This window comes from Petaurus breviceps, unplaced genomic scaffold, assembly GCF_028583685.1.
Source record: "Petaurus breviceps papuanus isolate PSGF00001 unplaced genomic scaffold, PetGlider_PUasm1.0 181, whole genome shotgun sequence".
NCBI lineage: Eukaryota > Metazoa > Chordata > Mammalia > Diprotodontia > Petauridae > Petaurus > Petaurus breviceps.
In genome coordinates this window covers 2,376,160-2,395,675 of record NW_027185784.1, presented here as the reverse complement: position 1 = coordinate 2,395,675, position 19,516 = coordinate 2,376,160, and the positions used below count along the sequence as shown (strand labels likewise).

At 37.5% G+C, this 19,516-nt stretch overlaps 1 protein-coding gene across 3 annotated transcripts in view; it reads right to left on the bottom strand.

Moving 5' to 3' along the window:
* Positions 1–19,516, bottom strand: part of CPED1 (cadherin like and PC-esterase domain containing 1) — a 433,414-nt gene that overhangs the window by 212,398 nt on the left and 201,500 nt on the right. For 2 of the 3 annotated variants that reach the window (XM_069087089.1, XM_069087091.1), the window contains 3 exons: positions 18,800–18,850; positions 14,779–14,840; positions 12,188–12,232 (listed from right to left, as the gene is read on the bottom strand). In XM_069087089.1, the coding sequence (XP_068943190.1) occupies positions 12,188–12,232; positions 14,779–14,840; positions 18,800–18,850 (158 nt within the window). The remainder of the gene's footprint in view (positions 1–12,187; positions 12,233–14,778; positions 14,841–18,799; positions 18,851–19,516) is intronic. The other variant, XM_069087090.1, reaches the window with a different exon arrangement.

The following is a 19,516-nucleotide window of genomic DNA, read 5'->3' as shown; positions in this document are numbered from 1 at the left end:
GGGGAGAAATTTTGTAACTCAAAATCTGGCGGAAACGAATGATGTAAATCAGCAGTTAATAAAGCATTTTTTTAAAAATGAGGAGAAAAAAACAGTCAACAGCTTGCTAAAGGAGACACAAAAAATATTGAAGGAAATAACACTTAAAAAATAGACTAGACCAAATGGCAAAAGAGGTCCAAAAAGCCAATACAGAGAATAATGCCTTAAAAACAAAATTGGTCAAATGGAAAAGGAGGTCCAAAAGCTCACTGAAGAAAATAATTCCTTAAAAGTTAGAATAGAGCAAATGGAAGCTAATAACTCTATGAGAAATCAAGAAATTGTAAAACAAAACCAAAAGAATGAAGAAATAGAAGACAATGTAAAATATCTCATTGGAAAAACAACCCACCTGGAAAATAGGTCCAGGAGAGACAATTTAAAAATTACTGGACACCTGAAAATCATGATCAAAAAAGCCTAGATATTATCTTCCAAGAAATTAACAAGGAAAACTGCCTGATAGCCTAGAACCAGAGGGCAAAATAGAAATTGAAAGAATCCACCTATAACCTCCTGAAAGAGATACCAAAATGAAAACTCCCAGGAATATTATAACCAAATTCCACAGTTCCCAGGTCAAGTAGAAAAGGTTGTAAGCAGCCAGAAAGAAACAATTCAAGTATTGTAGAACCACAATCAGGATAACACAAGATTTAGCAGCTTCTACATTTAGGGACTGGAGGACTTGAAATATGATATTCTGGAGGTCAAAGGAGCTAGGATTAAAACCAATAATCACCTACCTAGCAAAACTGAGTGTAATCAGTGAGGGGGAAAATTGCTATTCAATGACATAGAGGAATTTAATGTATTCTTGAGAAAAAAAAACGAAAGAGAAAAATTGACTTTCAAATACAAGACTCAAGAGAAGCATGAAAAGGTAAACAGGAAAGAGAAATCATAAGGAACTTAATATTTGTAACTCATGAGATCTTCATTATTAGTATAGTTGGAGGGAATATATATGTTATACAGAGGGCACAGGGTGAGTTCAATATGAAGGGATGATATCTAAAAATTAAATGAAAGGGTGAGAGAAGAATGTACTGGGAGAAAAAAGGGAAAGGAAGAATGGGGTAAATTATCTCACATAAAAGAGGGAAGAAATAGCTTTTACAATGGGGGGGGAGAGGGGGAAGGTGAGAGGGAATGAGTGAACCTTATTCTCATTGGATTTGGCTTAAGGAGAGAATAACATACACACTCAATTGAGCATGGAAATCTATCTTACCCTACAGGAAAGTAGGAGGGAAGGGAATAAGTGAGTGGTGGTGATAAAAGGGAGGGCAGAATGGGGAAGGAGGTAATCAGAAGCAAACACTTTTCAGGAAGGACAGGGTCAAAGGAGAGACTAGAATAAATGGGGGACAGGATAGAATGGAGGGAAATATAGTTAGTCTTTCACAACATGACTATTATGGAAATGTTTTGAGTGACTATACATATATAACTTATATTGAATTGCTTGCCTTTTCAATTAGGGTGGGTGGGAAGGAAGGAAGGGAGTGGATTTGGAACTCAGTTTTAAAAATGAATGTTAAAAATTGTTTTTACATGCAGCTGGGAAGTAAGACACACAGGCAATGGGGCATAGAAATCTATCTTACCCTACAGGAAAATAGAAGGAGAAGGGGATAAAAAAAGTCAGGGAGGTTGAAAGGAGGGCAGATTGGGGGAAGCAATAATCAGAATGTATGCAGTCTTCGGGTAGGGGGAAGTGAGAGATGGGGAGAAAATTTGGAACTCAAAATCTTGTAGAAGTGAATATGGAAAACTAAAAATAAATTAATTCATTAAAAGAAGAGGAAGAAGCAAGAAGAGGAAGGAGGAAGAGGAGGAGAAGAAGAATAAAAAGAAGTTATTATCCTATCACTTCCACTAGTTATCTAAGTTCTCCATTTATATGAGTCGCTGCCAATTCTAGCTCTGGATTTAAGAAGTTTCTTATTGCCAATAAATCTATGGGGGTCACCCTGTATATTTAGCCATGGAGACAGTGATAGTAACAAAATACGCTGGAGGTGATAGCAGTGAAGAGAATTCCCTCCCTACCAACAGCTACCAAACTGGAATGACAGCTATGGGAGAAGATACACCTCTTCCATAGATCTTTTTTGAGAAGTGGATTTCACTACAACTCCTATTACTCACAGGTTTTGTTTTGGGTCTGGGCCTGTGATTTCATCCATATGGAGGGACTCCTGCTAATGCCAATCTGCAACTTATCTGCTATTTATAGTATAAGAGAGTATAACAGTGATGAAGCAACTGACCAGGGCCACACAGCTGGGAAAAGCCAGAGGAAAGAATTGAATCTGAATCTTTCTGACCCCAAGACCAAGCCCTTCCTCCTATCTTATCTATTACAATATGTTGCACAGTAACTTAAGTCCATCTATACATCTTGGAGTCAGAGCTGGTGGTTTCCCAGATTTGGAAAATGAAATACTGGACAGGTACAATATAATGTAAAAACAAACAAATTAAGGCAAATCAAGGATGAGATGTATGGTAATTTTGTTCCCTTAAAAAAACTTCAAATAACTGATCAGTTCAACCAGTCAGTTGGATTGATTTAATTGATCAGATTGTTCAGTTCAAGTATACTAACTATAGGCATGGCCAGACTGTACAGACTGTAGTTTGGATATATCACCTCATGCAATTGTTATTTTTTTTTCTTTTTGGAGGGCAATTGGGGTTAAGTGACTTGCCCGAGGTCACACGGCTAGTAAGTGTTACAATTGTTATTTTGAAACTTGAAGGCATAAGGGTGGGTGCTACTCTACTGGAACCCATGCAGCAAAAGAATATTACTCTAAATTCATTCTGCTAATTAAGAATTACTTTCATCAACAAATATTTATTAAACAGCTAATATATACAAGACTATAAACACTGGCTTGCAGTCAAGAGGCAGGAGTATGCATCTGGCCTCAGGTACTTACTATCTGTGTAACCTTGAGTCTAACCTCTTAAAACCCCAGGTTCTTCATCTATAAAATGGAGATAATAATACCTGTAACATTTGTCTTGCCACATTCAAAGAGGGACTGAATGTTATAATATGTCAAGAGTTTTGGGGAGGTTAAGAAATTATATAAATGTCATCTACCATCATCATTAATTACCATAATTATTTTAAGTGCTATATAGATATGATAGTTTTCAAGTTGAAAGCCATGCCTGCAGAAGACACTGTGACCTCACAAAGCCTCAGACTATTTGAGCATTGCTTACTTTGACAAATATCATTAATAATAAGACAAAACATTTTATCACCCATACAAAAGGTCTAGAGAGAATAAAAGAGAATTTGAAAAAGATTCCTTTTCCTAGACAGATACTTTAGGGAATATATTGTTTGTTTATGCTAATTAGTATTTAGCCAAGCAAGAGGATGGTGGTTTGTACATATAAAATGTATTTCAGATATTTTGTAATTTAATAAAGTACATAAGTACATATTTTAGAAACACTAATGGTATATGCATTTTGCATTTTATATCTTCATTAACTGCAAGTTCTTAATGGGGTACATTACCCACTGAACCCAAGCCACTCATGGAGTGAAATGGATAGTCACTCTATTGTCTGATTTAATGTATGTATTTTTGTTCACTTTATTGGAAAAGTTGCACATCTAGTGTGAGCACTATGCCCTAGAGCCCTGCCAGCTTCTTGGTTTAGACCTGACATCCTACTCAATTGACTCACTGATGCTACCTCTCAGAACACCTGGTGTTTTTTTGGCCATATTCCCATTCAAGTCTTGACTTGAAGCAGCCCCGATTAGCACAGGAAATCTGTGGAGGACCAGGCTGGAGTAGGGTGAGAACAGACTGAAGAACTTATTTGGCAAGACTATGTGGGAGGTGATGGCTGTTTCTGTCAGCTTGTAATGAATTTCTTTTAAATCAGGAGTTATATTTCCCTCTTGAGGAATGATTATGACTCACATTAAACAGAATATACTACTCTCTTAAAACTAATACACCTATTCTGTGACATTACCTCCAAATGTTTTTATCTAATAATTTGACACATACAAAAGAGAAAGATTAATTTTTATGACCCAAATAGAACTAGATACTCTGACTTTGGAATAAGGTTTTCATTTTTTAGAAAAATGTGAAAGTATTTCATTCAGCTGTCCTATTCATTTCTAGTAAAAAACAAAGCTAACCACTCATATTTGGAAAACATTCAAGCCAACGAGCTGCAAGAATGATTAATGTCTCTCAGGTTCACAATGTTTTATTTTGGAACTAACATATATCTGTATACTAAATAATGATACTTTTAGTAACGAATATCTCAGATTGATAATAGCACGTCTTCACAACAATTCTGTGATAGACAATATATTATTATTATAGTGTTTAATTTTAGCTAATCCATAAGTTATTAGTTATTTATTAGAATATTCAAATTTCACAAATAAGTCATTTTGATAAACAGTATCTCTATCACATGGCACTGTATTAAAAATGATGATACTATTAGCAATCTATAAAGTATATAAAAAGACTAGCATAGTATTCTATGACTGAAAATTAGGGTAGAAAATTATTTAAAATTTGTATTAGTCTATTTCAAAATGCTACAGTTAGAGGCGAAAAACATCTGATTAATTTTTACAAGAAAATACTAATTCTATCATGGCTCAAGAAAATTTGTATTTAGTAGGAGACACCAGATTGTCCTGCACCTAAATTCTTTGCTACTTCAACAATTCATGTTTATGTGAGTATTGGCACTACTCCCCTGCTAAAATGAGTGAGTTCTCTATAACTCAGTGGAATGGGTTTTGAAAATTGCTAATAATTCATCTCTGTGTGGCTAACACACTTATGAGTCTCTTGAAATCTAGCTACACTGATCCTTAAATGACAAGTATATAGTACATTGAATCCATACTCGGAACTTCTCTGTCTTGATAGGACATGATATATAAAAACACCATGAATGGCCATCAGAAGGGTTTTATTGATGTTCAAATAGACAATATCAAATTAAAGTTATATATCCTTAGAGAGCATCTAGTACAGAGTCAAACTTGTCTCAAATGGAAAGCAAAACTCCTGAGTGAAGCTTGAACCAGGATAAAATATAATTGGGAGGGGCGGCCAGGTAGCACAGCCAGTAAGAGCACCGGCTCCAGTGTCGGGATGACCTGGGGATTGAATCCAGGCTCAGACACTTAGCACCCACCCAGAAACACCTGGCCATGTAACCTCGAGCAAGTTATTTAACCCCAATTGTTTAGGGGTGGCCAGGTGGCTCAGTGAGTAAAAGCACCGGTTCTAGTGTCGGGGATGACCTGGGGATCAAATCTGGGCTCAGATACTTAGCACCACACCCAGAAATAACTGGCCATGTAACCTTGAGCAAGTTACTTAACCCTGAATGTTAAAAAAAATTTTTTAATATAATTGGGAAATGTTTAACAAAATAAATAAAAATACAACATAATTGATGTTAATTTGCAGTTTTCTAAGTCAATATGAAGCAGCAGGGATTGTTTCTATTTTAATTTGACAACACAAATCTAGTCTAACCTCTTCTTTTTACAAATGAGGAAATTAAGGCCCAGAGAGATTCTGTGATTTGTCCAAGGTCATAAAACTAATTAATGGAAGAGTCAAGATTTGAACTCATGTTTCTTTGACTTTGTGTCCAGTGCTTTCTACACTGTGTCTCAGCTACATATCTATTATGAAAATGTTATTTCATATATCTTTCTAAGTCTAAAGTAACCTTTTTTCATTATTTCCTCCTCCTAATAACACCTCTATTGCAACTTTATAAATAAATTCCCAGGGGAGGGGCTGGGGGAATGGAACTAAGATGGTAAATTAGAACCAGTTACCTAGCTGAACTCTGCTATCATTCCCCTAGCAAAATTTTAAAATAACACCTCAAATCAAATTTTTAAGCAGTAGAGCCAACAAAGGGTCAGGGTGAGACATTTTTCTAAGACAACTTAGGAAGTCTACAGGAAAGGACTGTGATACTGGGGTGGGCACTGTCTGGGAGGGTGGCAACAGCAGTAAGCGGCAGGCCTTGGAAGGTAGCCTGATAGTGGCAGCAGTAGCAGCAGCTGCAGCAATCACAGCCTCAGGAGTTATCTGCCCAGAGATGGTCAGAGGGTCAGACAAGTGGCAAGAAAAAGGTTATAGGAGATCTTGTGCTGGCAGTAGGTGCAGCTGGTGCTAATTGGTGCTTCTATTACCCATACACAGTTCTAGATGACAGTTCCAGTGTGGAGAAAAGTGCTTATACTTGTTCACAAGAAAGCAGGGGCCTTGGTTGCAGTTCTAGGGAGGTGTGGAGTGACAGCAGAACAGGGAACCTTCCTGGGTAAAGACCACAGTGCAGACCAGGAAAGCAGTGACCACACCTCTCCCAGGATTGCACCACCATGGAAACTTTAAAAACTTTCAGACCTCCAGAACTAGCTCTGAAAATGGCAGCATGAAAAAAAAAGCCCAAAACTTGGCACAGGGAGTCCCTACCTGCAGGTGAGAAGAACCCAACTTTAATATAAAGTTCAAAGTCAAGAAACAGACTGGAAAAGGGGCAGCCAGGTGGCTCAGCGAGTAAGAGCACCAGCTCCAGTGTCGGGATGACCTGGAGATCAAATCCTGGGCTCAGACACTCAGCACCACACTCAGAAATAACTGGCTGTGTAACCTTGAACAAGTTACTTAACCCCAATTGCTTTAAAAAAAAAAGAATAAGAAACAAGAAAAATAAAAAATGAGCAAATAATAAAAAAGAACTTGACCATAAAAAGTTACTACGGGTTGACCCATAGTATCTATGGTTGATACATAACAGAATGATAAAAGTGTGTCTTCTCCTCTACTCCACCACCTTCATTATCCTTGTAGACCTCAGCATTCACATTGATAATCTAACAACTTGACCTTACAGTTTCCTTAATCTCAACAACAACTTCTGAACTTCATATTCAAGACTGTCACTGACATGGACATACCTTAGATTCTAAGATCAGACTTTCAAATTTCATTGTCTGAACAAAGCTTCTTATCTGTCCACTTCTAGCACTTGTCACACAGACTAAACCTGTTTTTAATCCTCATCAGCTGCAGTCACTCAGCCTCTCCTGATTCCCTAACTCTGGCTATTTTTTCCTCTCTATCTTGGTTGCATTCGTTTCAATGATTCAATAGCTATTGCTTGCCCTTTAACTTACTGACATTCCCACACAGCTAATCTTCAAACCTGGATAATCTCTGTTATAAAATTCTCTGCATCTATTCCCATGCTGCTGATCGACATTGGAAAAAGGAATGTTAATTTCATCCACCATAAATTTATGATTTATAACCTCAGCTGGAGCCTCGTGGCTGCTTGATGAACATTTTATCAATAATAGATTCTCCAGTTCACTCCCCTGGGATGTTCCAAACCTCTAATATTTTTCTTAAGCTGTTGGGTCCCCAATCACTCCTAGCATTCAGCACATTTTTAATCCCTTCTTTTCCTGCTTTCTTTCTCTCAGACTTTTAGACCAGAGAACAGCTGGGATTGAGGAAGGGTAAAGAAAGATTTCTCTCTTATCCCATACCTCCCAGGAGCAGTAATAGTAACTTAAAGACACCCACATGGGAAGCCTGAAAAGGAAGTTCCTAGACCTCCAGTTTCTGGTTACCATCCTCTACTCTTTTGTTTCCTTTTCTGAGCACATTTCAGAAATTAGAGTTCCTGAAAATGGACTTTCCATGTGAGTTTCCACATTCCCAAGAGTTCCAGAATTCAATTTTTTTAGACTGGTGCCTTGCTCACAAAATAACAATAATAATGTTAATTTTCCCTTCTAGAGCAAGAAAATTCCTCAACATCCTGCTCCATTATGAAGGAAGAAGATCTTTACCAGAGGATCTCCCTAAAGTTGAAAAATTAAAGATATGCCAAGGAAAGATATGAACCTTGTCAAACATTGCTAGTTCATGCTATTTCAGGGTCATCCCTCCATCATCTAGACATCATCGTCATTCTCCCGCAACCAGAACCTTAGATTCCACCCCTGGGTCTCTCAGCTCTGATAAGTGAGCTTTTGACAAATTTGCTGGGATGTAGGCCTCCACTGTAGTCTCCAACTGTCTCCTCACCATGCCTCCACAGAGTTCCTCCTCCCTTTCCCACTTTCCAGTACCCTTCTTCATGTTGTTTTCCTCAGTTAGAATGGCTTATTTGTATTTGTATTATCCATCACTTAGGAAGCTACATAGCAATAATCATCTATCATGTATATTTTTCTTTCCTTCTTTCTTTCTTTGTGCTTTTCTTTTCATCATTTCTTTCTTTCTCTTCCTTCCTTCCTTCTTTTGTTCATCCCTTCCTTCCTTTCTTTCTTTTCATCTATCTCCCCGGCTAGCTTTCTCCCTTTTGTCTACACTGGTTTCATGCCTCCTAAACTGTAGAAAAGTCTTCCTTAAATCCTTCTATCCTCTTAAGCAATAATCTCCTCTCTTTCTTCATTACCAGATTCCTTGAAACAAAAGTCTATAGGTTAAGCCCCAGCTTCCTCCCCCTTAACAGTGACTTCATTGTACCAAGAGTTCTTTCTCTGTTTCTGTCTCTTTCTGTTTCACTCTCATTGTCTGTCTCTCAAGTCAACAAACATTTATTAAGCACCTGCTTGCTATCTTACTAGGAGAGACCTCAGTGATTCAGTGGATGGCTGGAGCACTGGGCTTGGAGTCAGGAAAATCTGAGTTCAAATCTGGCCTCAGACATTTACTAGCTGTGTGACCCTCAGCAAGTTACTTAACTTCTGTTTGTTTTAATCCACTTGGTAAAGAAATGGCGGACCACTCCATTATCTTTGCCAGGAAAACCCCATGGTTAATATTGGTGTGCTGTGGCCCTCAGGGTCATGAAGAATTGGATAGAACTGAACAACAACAACAATCTCATTGTCCTTAACTTTGTTCTGGTCTCCATTTGTGTGTCTGTCTGTCTCTCCTTCTCTTCTCTCTTTTATGGTTTTGTATTAGCACAATTTTAAGAGACTGGTTTCAGACTCCCCCAAAATAATTCTATTATGTCAGTCATTTAAATGCATTAGTTCCACATATATAAAGCAATATTCCAGTTCAAGAAGTCATATGTGCTTTCTTCCCACCCCTACAGTATTCCTGTTTTGTCTTTGTCATTGCACAAAGAGAGGTTCTTCATGGTTCTATGATCCTTGCTCTTATCTTCTGTTTAAATTCTCCCCTGCCAATCTCTTCTACTCCCACAGTTTCAACTACTCTATCAACTACTCTATGCAGATTACCCTTTATGCTGAAATGTACATATTTTTCAGATCACTCTCCTGAGCTCAAGACCCCTATTTCCAGTGGCTTACTAGATAAATCTGCCTGTATGCTTAACTAACCCCTCAAATTTAATATGGCCAAGATTGAACTTCTTATTTACTCAAAACCAGTCTCGTTTTAATTTCCCTGTTTCTGTCAATTGCACTATCAAACATCTATAGTTGAAATCTTTGTCTTATCTTGGACTCTTCCTTCTTCCTCACCTCCCACATTTAATCAGTTGCCAAATCTTTCTGGCTCTACTTCCACAATATCTCTCACACCTGTTCCCTCCTTTCTACTTCCATTGCCAAAAGAGTGCAGATCATTATGCATCCTTCCTGGACTATTTCTTCCAAACAGATCTTCTCACTTCCTCTTTCTTCTCCTTTCAATCTATACCTCACACTGCTGACAGAATAAATTTCTTTGTGCACAGGTCTGATCATGCCATTCTTCTATTTAAAACATTTCAATGTCTTCAAGGTGTTTCATGGTTTAACACAACCCAATTTTCCATATTTGACACTTTCCCCCATATACTTTAAGCTCCAATCAAATTAGAAGTGCAATTGGTTTTTTGTGCTCTATGCTCTTCCACCTGTATGCCTTTGCCATTACCTATACCTGGAATGCCTTCCCTCTATAAATGCTTCAAGAATAAGCTCAAATATTATTGATCAAATCCTAATGAATAAATACTTATTCAGTCCAAACCATGTGCAAGACACTATAAAAGGAGCTAGGAATATATTCACACACACAAATTGAAAAACAACAACCTCTGCCCTGAAGGAGCTTATATTCTACTGATGGAATACATCACAAAAACAGAAAAGTACATACACAGTTTGAGGATGGAAAAGACACTGACCACTGGGGGGATCATCTCCTGCTTATAGCCTTTCTTAATCTCTTGGTTGGAGATGTGTCTTTCTTCCTTCTCAGAGAACCCACAGAATTTTGCTTAAACTTTTCTTTTTCTTTTTGGAGGGGGAAGGTAGGGCAATTGGGGTTAAGTGACTTGCCCATGGTCACATGGCTAGTTTTTGTGTTGTGTCTGAGGCTGGATTTGAACTCTGGTCCTCCTGACTCCAGGGCTGGTGCTCTATTCACTTTGGCACCTAGCTGCCCACTTAGACTTTTCTTATGCATGCCATATAAACTGTTTTGTATTACACTTATGCAGAGCATATATCCTAGAGAAGTCTGGTAAGGCCCTACTGAATCTTCCTTACATCTTCCTAACAAAATATAAGGTTTTGTTGAAAAGGTTAATTCATTGTCAAGGACAAAGTAGATGAGTCTTTGTTATGGCATTGATGTTTTTTTTGGCAAGGTATTAATTTACTTTGGGGCTAATAATACCCCATCGTTGAAGTGATTTTAATGGGTGTTATTATACAGCTAACCTCATGTTGTTGATGAAGTTAACATTTGAGCTACTTTTATAGTTAGCTTTAAAAAATAAAAGACCCAGAGAGAGGACCAGAGTTGAGAGATACCCAGAAATGAGAAGCACTGTATAAATAGAGACTTGGACTAAGTTCTCTGAAGGAGAATTGGTGGTAGAAGTGGTGGTTGTTAGTACCTCCAGACAACCACATGATCCCAGACATGACAACAGATACAGTCCACATTAGAGTGTGAAAGACTTCCTGGATTAAGGTGTAAATTTCAACCAAGCGACAGCAGAGACCGAGCTGTGGTGTGGAGAAGCAGATTTAAACCTCGTCCTTCACTGATACTATGAGTTCTGCCCACTGTGCTTGAGTACATTCCCATTGTGGGGAAACCTTGAACTGACATTTATAGAAGTATAAGCCTAGAAGCCTGTACTGGTCCCTTATTGAGCTGGCACTCACCAGAAAGAGGGTCTTGCAACAATTCTTTGGAAACTTTGAGAACTTTCCTCTTAAAGGAGATGCAGGATTCAGTGCTGTGCTGATACAATAAGTTTGAAGTACTGTATGAGTCCATTGGAAGGTGAAGCTCACCAAAGAGGGAAGGGGAGGTGTTGACTATTAATTTGTTCAAGATGCAAGTCTTCCACTTCGGTCATGTTAAATAAAATTTGCCCTATGTACAATGTTATTCTAGCCTGAGTGCCTGCATGGAAACTAAGGGAACCACCTTATTTTGTACAGACCTAGATGTGAGCAAAATATTTGTGTTTCTAGGGGCAACCCTGAGTGGGGCATCTGCCAAAATGTATGACTGGTAAGAAACTCTAATATTGAACCCAGTCTTGATAAATCCAGAGTCTCAGTTCTAGGACATAGGCTACAGTCATTCGTGTATGTGTTACATTTTCCTACTAACATAAACTCCATGAGTACAGGGACTATGTCCTAACTAAACATCCTATCTTCCTCAGAATCTAACCCAGTGTTCCATACATAATATGGGTTGGGTTGTTTTATTGTTTGGTTCTGGACTAGATCTATGATTAAATTAGTACAGAAAATTTCCAATGAGGAAACACCCTCTACTGTTGCAGATAAGCAACTCTTCAGCAACTCAGAGTCTTAGAGAGTTGCCTAAGGGCATTGAAGTTGTTGTGATGGTAAGCCCAGAGTCTGACAGCCAGCATGTGTCAGTGAACTCACAGCTTCCTGATTCTGCAGCTGACTCTATCCATGACACCATGCTGTCTCTCTACCTCCGGAATTTGCTGAAAATTAATTAAAACCTCAAATATTCCCATATACTAAAGAATGATGAATAGATTCAAAATTTATTCAAAGCTATATTAGGCTTTTCTTGATTATCCTGATTAGGAAAAAAAAAAATCAGTAGCAACTTACCATTACTGCAATACATCTCTTTAGTCTCATTCATTAAATGTGGCACTAATGGGAAAAAATATAAATTTATATTAAAAATTGCTTGGTAGAAGGAAAAATAATGCAAATCCAAGAATCTCAAGTACACAAAAATTCAGAAGTTAAAAAGAAATTTCAATTCTTTTTGAAAAATTACTTTAAATGTCTAAGGACTTCTAAGGAAAATCAGAAGTTTAAAAAGAATGAATATATATCTGATTCAAATTCCCAAATGTTATTTCTTGAAAGTAGGGAGGAAAAGATTAAATCAAGTAACTTGACCAATTTAGATATCCAATTGTCTGAAACTTCTTGTCAGATTATTCTAGATCTGTGATTCTATGACTACAGTGGTAGCTATGTGGGACTTTGAATCAGTAAGGCCTAAGTTCCAATAGTTTCACATACTTTCTAGCTTTGTAATCCTGGTCAAGTCTCTTAACTTGTCTCAGTTTCCTCATCTGTAAAATGGGGACTAATAATAGCACCTATCTCACCAGGTTATTGTGAGGATCAAATAAGATAACATACATGAAATGGTTTGTGAACTTCAAAGTGTTATATCAATGCTAGGTACCATTATTATTAATCTGGGATCTATGGTCAAGGGATCCATTAATAGATTTTACAGGGTCCTTAAACATGGATAAGAAAAAAAGTCTTTATTTTCACCAGTCTCTAACTGAAATTTAGCATTTTCTTCCCTTGTCTGAAAACATCATTTTGAGAAAGCTTCATAGGCTCCCCAGATTGCTAAAGGAGTCCCTAATACATTCAAAGAATAAAAAAAAAAAAAAATTAAAAAAAAAAAACACTGACCTATAGCTTCTACAGTCATAGGAAATACAAAAGTTCCATTAACCTTCAAAGTGTGTTCTGGCTTCACTGACATTTGCCAAATATTACTTCTATTCCTTGTATGCAACAACAATAAAAAAATCTACTTACAGCTAACTCACAACAAGTATGAACTCTGAAATCCTTTATAGCTTTAAAACCATGATTCTGTGAAAACTATAAAAAGAGCAAATATAAAGGAGGGGCAAAGTATTAGTACATCTACAGTTTCTAATTAGAGCTGTTGATTCATTTTCCTGGATCAATTGGTTAGTCAAAAAGTATTTATTAAGCTCTCACTACTATGTGCCAAGCCATGCTAAGTGCTAGAAATACAAAGAAGGCAAAAATATGGTTTCTGCCTGCAAAGATATCATGGTTTAATGGGAGAGACAATGTGCAAATAATTATGTTCTTGGAAGATATATGGAGGATAACTAGAATTTAATTAGAAAGGGAAGGCACTGGGAGTAGAGACTAGGAAAGGCCCTCTGTAGATGGTGAGATTTGAAATCAGTCTTGAAAGAAGGAAGGAAAGGGGCAGCCAGGTAGCACAGCGAGTAAGAGCACCAGCCCCAGAGTCAGGATGACCTGGGATCAAATCTGGGCTCTGATACTTAGCACCACACCCAAAAATAACTGGCCTGGCCGTATAACCTTGAACAAATTACTTAACCCCAATTGCTTTTAAAAAAAAAAAAAGGAAGGAAAATTAGAAGGTAGAGGTAAGGAGGAAGAACTTTTCAGCCATGTAGTCAGGAGGGAGAGTGTCATATGTTAGGAATAACAAGAGGGCAGTGTAATTGGATTATAGACAATGTGTAGGGAAGTAAATTTAAGAAGACTGGAAAGGTAGAAAGGGGGTAGCTTATGAAGGGTTGATCTCAGAAGTAATAGAGAACCAGATGAGCATAATGGATGTTGATATGGTCAGACCTGTGCTTGCAAGAAAAACAATTTGATGGCTAAATGGAGAATAGATTGGAATGGGGAGATACTTGAGGCAGAGGAACCAACCAGTTTATCCCAAGAGTCCAGGTAGGAGGTGATGAGGGCTATATAAGGGTGGCAGCTATGTGACTGGAAAGAAGGGGGCATATAGAAGAGATGTGGTGAAGGCAGAACTGATATGATGTAACAAGAGAATGAATATGATGGGTGAATGCAAGTAAAATTGAGGATGACACCATCCTGGATGAAAAACCTCGATATCAGGGGCAATAATGGTATCCTTGACAATAATATGAAAGTTGGGAAGAAGGGAGAGCTTTTGGGAAAAGATACTGAGTTCTGTTTTTGACATGTTGAATTTGGGGTGCTTATGTGATATACAATTTGAGATGGCCAAAAGGTGATGGAGGACTGGGGCTCAGGAGAGAGACTAGGGCTGGATAAATAGATCTAGTAATAATTGTCACAAAGATAATAATTGAGCCCCTGGCAACTGAAAAGTGAGAGAAAGAAAAAATAAAAGGCCCTGGATAGAACTTTGGGGTACCCCCAGAGTTAGTGTACATGACCTGAATAAAGATCCATTAAAGGAGACTGAAAAAGGAACAGTTGTGTAGGCAGAGAACAATGTTACAAAACTCTAGAGAGGACACACATTTAGGAGGAAATGATGATTGACACAGTATCAAAGGGTCAACTTGATTCCTTACCCTAGTTTCCTTTCAACCCTGAATACATGGAGAAGTACTTATTTTCCTAATGGAACAGTTCCATTTTCTCCTTACCTATGATATTTTCAGCTGCATCCAAGGGAACTCTTGGCTTAATGTTATCTGGAAACAGATTCCTGTGAATGCAATGCCAAATATATTCTTGATCAACAGAAAGAACAAAATCATTTTTTTAAAAACCACACAATCTAACACTCCCTATCTCTTTCTGTGTAGGTGTAGGCATATATCTATATCTATCTATCTATGAAGAAAAACATTTTTTGGATTCTATTTCTCAGTGTTGACAGTGTGGCCTCATATAAGATGGGCGAAAATTTCTCCAGGATTGAGTAGTAGCTGATTTGCAGAAAATTATGACACAAAAACCATTTTCAGGCAAGGTACAGAACTAAGCAAGCATTGATAACAAGGGCAAGAAGAATTCATTCACTCAAGCACTTGGGAAAATTTACAAATTTTAGAAGCTACAAGCCTCACATAACAAGCTACATAGTTGGATGAAACATAGTTTGAGAAGAACAGACATATAATCAAAATAACAGACATACAGTTGGAAAGGATAAATAGCTAACATGCTGTCAATTACTGACCAAAGACTCCTATTTGAAAACTGACTAAGGATCCTGGATGATGTACAATGTGTGGTGTTTTTTTGCCTCTTTTTCTGTTGAATTCCTAAATACAGGATCGGATTGCTCCTAAAACCTTGGATGTGGGCAAAACATATAACAAAGATATATTGTTCATTCTTTTATAAGGAATGAGAGCTCATTAACTTGCTCTTCTACCTTAAAATCATAATTGCTATTCAAAATTCACAGACCATCCTAAAAACTTGCCCTCTAACAAAACCTACTAAATGATTTACTTAACTATTCAAATGGATCTGTGATCCCCTCCATATGGATCACAGCCATATTGCCTCTAGTGATGCCAGTCATATCCCATCAATGCCTGCTTATCCTAAGCAACTCTTTGCTATATCCTCCCCGAAGTCCACAAGGCATCCTGACATTGTAAACATATCATGGAGTATTAGGGCTGTCCATCTGTTGTATCTCACTCTTATCATTTAACTAGTCCATATTCTTTGCACATATATTTCTTTGATTAATTCTTTATACCAGTTCTTGTTCAAAATTCTTTTTTACACATTTAAGTCTGCTTACACAAACCATGTGTCTTTACCTTGCCCTCTGTGATACTCAATTTTAATTCATTGTGTTCTGTGACTTGTAGCTATAAGCTATCCAAAATTACTAAGATATTGTCATTAAGGGGAGGCTAGGTGGTGTAGTGAACAAAGCACCGGCCCTGGAGTCAGGAGGATGTGAGTTCAAATCCGGCCTCAGACACTTAACATTGACTAGCTGTGTGACCTTGGGCAAGTTATTTAACCCCCATTGCCCTGCCCTCCCCCCTCTAAGAAAGCAAAAAAAAAAAGATATTGTCATTGAAAAGATAAATCTTTTTTTTGGGGGGGGGCTTTTGACACCATTAAAGAACGTTATAATTTACAAAAGGCAATACAATTCTCTCTCATCCTCATGTCTAATTCTCTCCCAATTTGTTGTCCCCTTATACTGATTATCCAAGAAATATCCACTAATAGACAAGTTCTCATTAAAATGTTTGTGGCAGAAACTACAGAGATGATGGAGCCAATTAGCAGTCATTAGGTCCTACAGCTAAAATTCATTGGTTGCCCTCCAAGCAATCTTAGTTTTTAATAGCCCACAGGCATGTAGCTATGGGAAGATGCATACATATATTGGATAAAATTGTAGCCTAATTTCCAAACTCCCTTTGTAATTTAAATATTTAATTTATTTAAATATTCTGCAATGTCCTTAGACTTCGAGTTGTTCTTGATTCTAATTTTCACTGGGTTACTGAGGGAGTAATAAGAGAACTAACCTGGGCCTGCTGACTTTAGCAGCCTAATTCCATGAAAGACCTGCCCAATATCAATCCCTACAGTTAGTAGCATAGAGTTTATTCCATCCATCTTATAGAGGAAGTATAAAGGTTAAATACAGGTTCTTTGAGAGAAGCTTTTGTCCTTCTTTTTAATCACTCTAACCAAGAGGCTAACTAACAGTAGGTTTTCTTGGGGACAACACAATTTTGAAAATGAAATTAGATAAAAAGAAAAATAAACATATTAACCATATCTAATTTCTGCCAGAGTCCAAAATCCAACCAGTCAACCAAGTCTATTTTCTTTTTTTTTTTTTTGAAGGGGCAATTGGGGTTAAGTGACTTGCCCAATGTCACGTGGCTAGTAAGTGTTAAGTGTGTGAGGCCGCATTTGAACTCAGGTTCTCCTGACTCCAGGACTGGTACTCTATTCACTGCGCCACCTAGCTGCCCAGCCAAGTCTATTTTCAATAGTATGCTCTTCTGGATGGCTATTAAAGTGGCTGAAGAAAGCTCTTCTTGCAGTGGCCCCAGAGTATGCTACATCTAACTAAGCAGAAAGTTCAGAAGGAAAGCAAAAGAAGAATGGTTTCTCTTTAGACCCAAAAGCACACACTGAGAAAAATGACTACTGGACTGGGAGATTACCGCTTTATAGCTGGAAAGAACCTTGGAGGTGACTGTGTTTAATGCCCCCACCCCCCATTTTCTAAGTTGTCACACAGGCAGCAAGTGGTAGGGCCAGAATTCAAATCCAGGTCTTCTCACTTGAGTCTTTGCTCTTTCCACTATGCTGTCTTAATGTTTTATTCTGCAAATAACTGCATAATTTGTGGAGAAATTATATTTACTTACAATGGATGATATTGTGAAGATATTTCACTACCTACTGATGACTGTACAGCTGAGTCTAAAAAGCTTGATGATGACTCATATATAAATCCTGTGATTATTATAAAGGTCCAATATAACATATTGAGGTAATTATGACAAGTGGCTACCTATTTCCAGGTCAAAATTAACTCATATTTTATCTGAATCTATACTGAGAAAATACTACAGGTGCACTCATGGGAAATATGCTCCTGAAAAATTGAGTGTAAACTGGATTTTTATCAATGAAATCACATTTTAATGTACTATGTGGGGCAGAGGGTTTCTTTTTAAATATGTTAGTCAAGTCTTTGTAAAACAAATAATTATCACTAATTTAAAATTTATGTGTCACATAGGATCAGAGAATGGAAGTTGGAGGATGATTCCAGAAATCCAACCCTTGCAGTTATAGTAGTGAAACTGAGGCCTAGAGAAGTTAAATGAATTGTACAAGATCACAAATATAGTAAGAAAGAGATTTTGGAGTTGAACACAGGTCCTTTGGACATGAGAATCAGTATCTATTCTACTATATATAATACTACCCTGGTTTACCCCTTTTATGAGTATTTTGTGGGCAGCTAGGTAGTGCAGTGGATAGAGTGATGGGCCTGCAGTCAGGAAGACCTGAGTTCAAATCTGGCCTCAGACACTTACTTGCTGTGTGACCCTGGGCAAGTTACTTAGCCTTTTTTCCTCAGTTTCCTCATCTGCAAAATGAGCTGGAGAAGGAAGTGGCAAACCACTGCAGTATCTTTGTCAAGAAAACCCCAGACGAGGTCATGGAGTGTTGGGCATGACTGAAAGGACTAAAGAACAATCTGTTCTTCATTCCTAAAATTTAGAGCTCAAAAGTACTAGTTTCAAGGTTTATATTTGGTCTGTTTAGAGGCTAACCTCTATTAATTTAAAGCTCTTAACTTCTGTGCTTAGCCCATAATTGTCATCTGTTTCTTGTCAAATGAGATCTCCTCCCTATTCCTATCATGTTGATACAAGCAGTTAAGTCTTTAGCTTCTGAAGAGTGAAGAATAAAGTGATTGTAGAATGTAGGTAGGGTAATTTTATAAAATGCTCAACCTTCCTGGGGGGTGGATTTTTTTTACCTTTTCTGGGGCAGAATTCCAGGTGGGTAAAATCACCAAGTTGTGGGTATTGATGAATCCCAGTGTTAAAATAATGCTATCTAAGAATCCCTCCATGATGCTTTCAAGGTATCAACTTGATCAAGGCTGAGATATTTAAATGTGTATTGTTTGGTAAAAGACACCCTTACCTATGACTTGCATGTTCCAGATGTGAATCTCTCAAACTGTTCCTGTATTTCCTACAAAATAAAAAGAATTAATACTCTCTTTGAAATTAAAATTGTCACTGAATAGATTAGAAGGAAGAATTGAGCCCTGGTTATTGTTAACTCCCTCCTAGGAATAGTTTAATCCTTATATCATAGCTTGCTGAAACTTGAGAACTTGGGAAAAGCTGACTGTTGAGAAAACTCACCAAAAGAAGGAGACCTCAATGAATCTTAATATAAGTTATGAATAAAATACTTTAAAAAGCCTCAGTGCATAGAGCATTGGACTTGGAGCAGGGAGGACCTAAGTTCAAATCCTAACTCAGATAATTGTCTGAACCTACACAACTCACCCTCTTTCAGGTTCTTTCTCTGTAAAACAGGGATAAAGATAGGACTTCAAAGAGTTTTTGGCAAACATCAGATGAGACACTATGTGTAAAGCACTTCACAAATCTTGAAGTGCTATAATAAATATTCTTTATTATTAGCCTTATATGGCACGATCACTGATTATATGGATATCAGCCGAGTTGAATATATGACAACAGCTGAGGAAAAACTTTAAAACTTAGTTTCCAAACCTACCTTTGACCAGGTCTGCTAATTCGAAGGAAGAAAATTATTTGTTTCTTGAAATCATTATAGTTTAAAATGACTTCTAAAATATTCTCAAGGGAAGTTTTAATAACCTTA